The following is a 1590-nucleotide window of genomic DNA, read 5'->3' as shown; positions in this document are numbered from 1 at the left end:
AAAATATCTTATAATAATTAATGATCTTTTGGAAAAAGTGATGTATAATACGAATTCTTCCATTCTTTGTTATACATTGTTTTAAAAACATGATATTCTGCTTTAAGTCTTTCGCTTAAAGCTTCTGCTGACAATCATGGACGATAGAAAGGAAGGGAGCTGGTTCTTTTTCTAACATTAGTAGCAGAGGAGAGTGTTTACTGACCGGTCGCAGCTCTGTTGAATCCCACTCCAGATATTCGGCCACGTGAACCATCTGATTGATGATGCGATCGAGCTCCTGGGAAAAAAGAGAAGGAATCAAGATGGACGGATGGAAACTATCGCTCCATCTTCAAGATCTGCTTTGTTTCTTGTTTCATGGTGAATGGAATAGAATAGAATAGAAAAGAAGGAAAGAAGAAAGAAAAAGAATAGAAGAGAATAGAATAGAAAAGAAAAGAAGAAAAGAATAGAATAGAAAAGAAAAGAAGAAAATAATAGAATAGAAAAGAAAAGAAGAAAATAATAAAATAGAAAAGAAGAAAAAAATAGAATACAATAGAATAGAAAAGAAGAAAAGAATAGAATAGAATAGAAAAGAAAAGAAGAAAAGAATAGAATAGAAAAGAAGAAAATAATACAATAGAAAAGAAAAGAAAAGAAGAAAAGAATAGAATAGAATAGAAAAGAAGAATAGAATACAATAGAAAAGAAAAGAAGAATAGAATAGAATAGAATAGAAAAGAAAAGAAGAAAAGAATAGAATACAATAGAATAGAAAAGAAGAAAAGAATAGAATAGAATAGAAAATAAAAGAAGAAAAGAATAGAATAGAAAAGAAGAATAGAATAGAATAGAAAAAGAAAAGAAGAAAAGAAAAGAATAGAAAAGAAAAGAATAGAATAGAATAACCCTTTATTGTTTTTTTGAGGTGAGTGAGTGGCAAAGGAAATAGGCAATGAAAGCATACAGGGCTAAATCCTAAAAAATATCATAATTTAAATAAAGGTTAAATAAAAATAGACTTTATTGCAAATATTAAGACTACCTTTGCTTTATAGTGAAAACACTGTCTGTGCAGAATTTCTTTGCTCCTTATATTTGATCACTTCAACATGTACAGTAGCTCACATTAAACTAAACAGATCCATTAACAGTGATCTGATGTAAACATGCAGAGTTCACATGGTGTTGAGGTTTCTATTCCTGGAGCTGCAGGCCTCAGAGTGACGGAGGAAAAGGAGGAACTTTGACAGAATCCACTCACTGAGCTGTCCAGCACGCCGTTCCCGTCTGTGTCGTACAGTCGGAACATGACTGGAGGGGGGGGGACAAGAGAAGAGAGATCCCATTAGAAGTTGGATCGTTTTCTCCTGGATTCTGGGATGATTTAGAGAGAGCAGCTCCAGCAGCAGGAACCAGAGAGCAGAAACCAGCCCTGTCATATGGAGGGAAGTTAGTTTGGTTCAGCAGCTAAAGGAAGAAATGATCCGTCAGCAGGAGGGAGGAGTTAGTGAGGCCCAGGGCAGCCAGGGACAGCTGCCTGAGCTGAAGGTTCATACGTCCTGATTTACACTAGAACACCATCCATCCATCCATCCATCCATC

General features: G+C 35.0%; 1 protein-coding gene across 1 annotated transcript in view; it reads right to left on the bottom strand.

Moving 5' to 3' along the window:
* Positions 1 to 205: 205 nt before the first annotated feature.
* LOC107103438 (diacylglycerol kinase beta-like) overlaps positions 206 to 1590 on the bottom strand; it is a gene marked incomplete at its 3' end in the record, with an annotated part of 11075 nt that continues 9690 nt past the window's right edge. Inside the window, exons 4-5 of the mRNA XM_015403150.1 lie at positions 1250 to 1299; positions 206 to 280 (exon numbers count right to left, since the gene is read on the bottom strand). Coding sequence (XP_015258636.1) covers positions 206 to 280; positions 1250 to 1299 — 125 coding nt within the window. The remainder of the gene's footprint in view (positions 281 to 1249; positions 1300 to 1590) is intronic.

The sequence above is a fragment of the Cyprinodon variegatus genome, unplaced genomic scaffold, assembly GCF_000732505.1.
Source record: "Cyprinodon variegatus isolate N-32 unplaced genomic scaffold, C_variegatus-1.0 Scaffold1448, whole genome shotgun sequence".
NCBI lineage: Eukaryota > Metazoa > Chordata > Actinopteri > Cyprinodontiformes > Cyprinodontidae > Cyprinodon > Cyprinodon variegatus.
The sequence above is the reverse complement of the archived record's forward strand: the minus strand, read 5'-3'. Positions and strand labels throughout refer to the sequence as shown.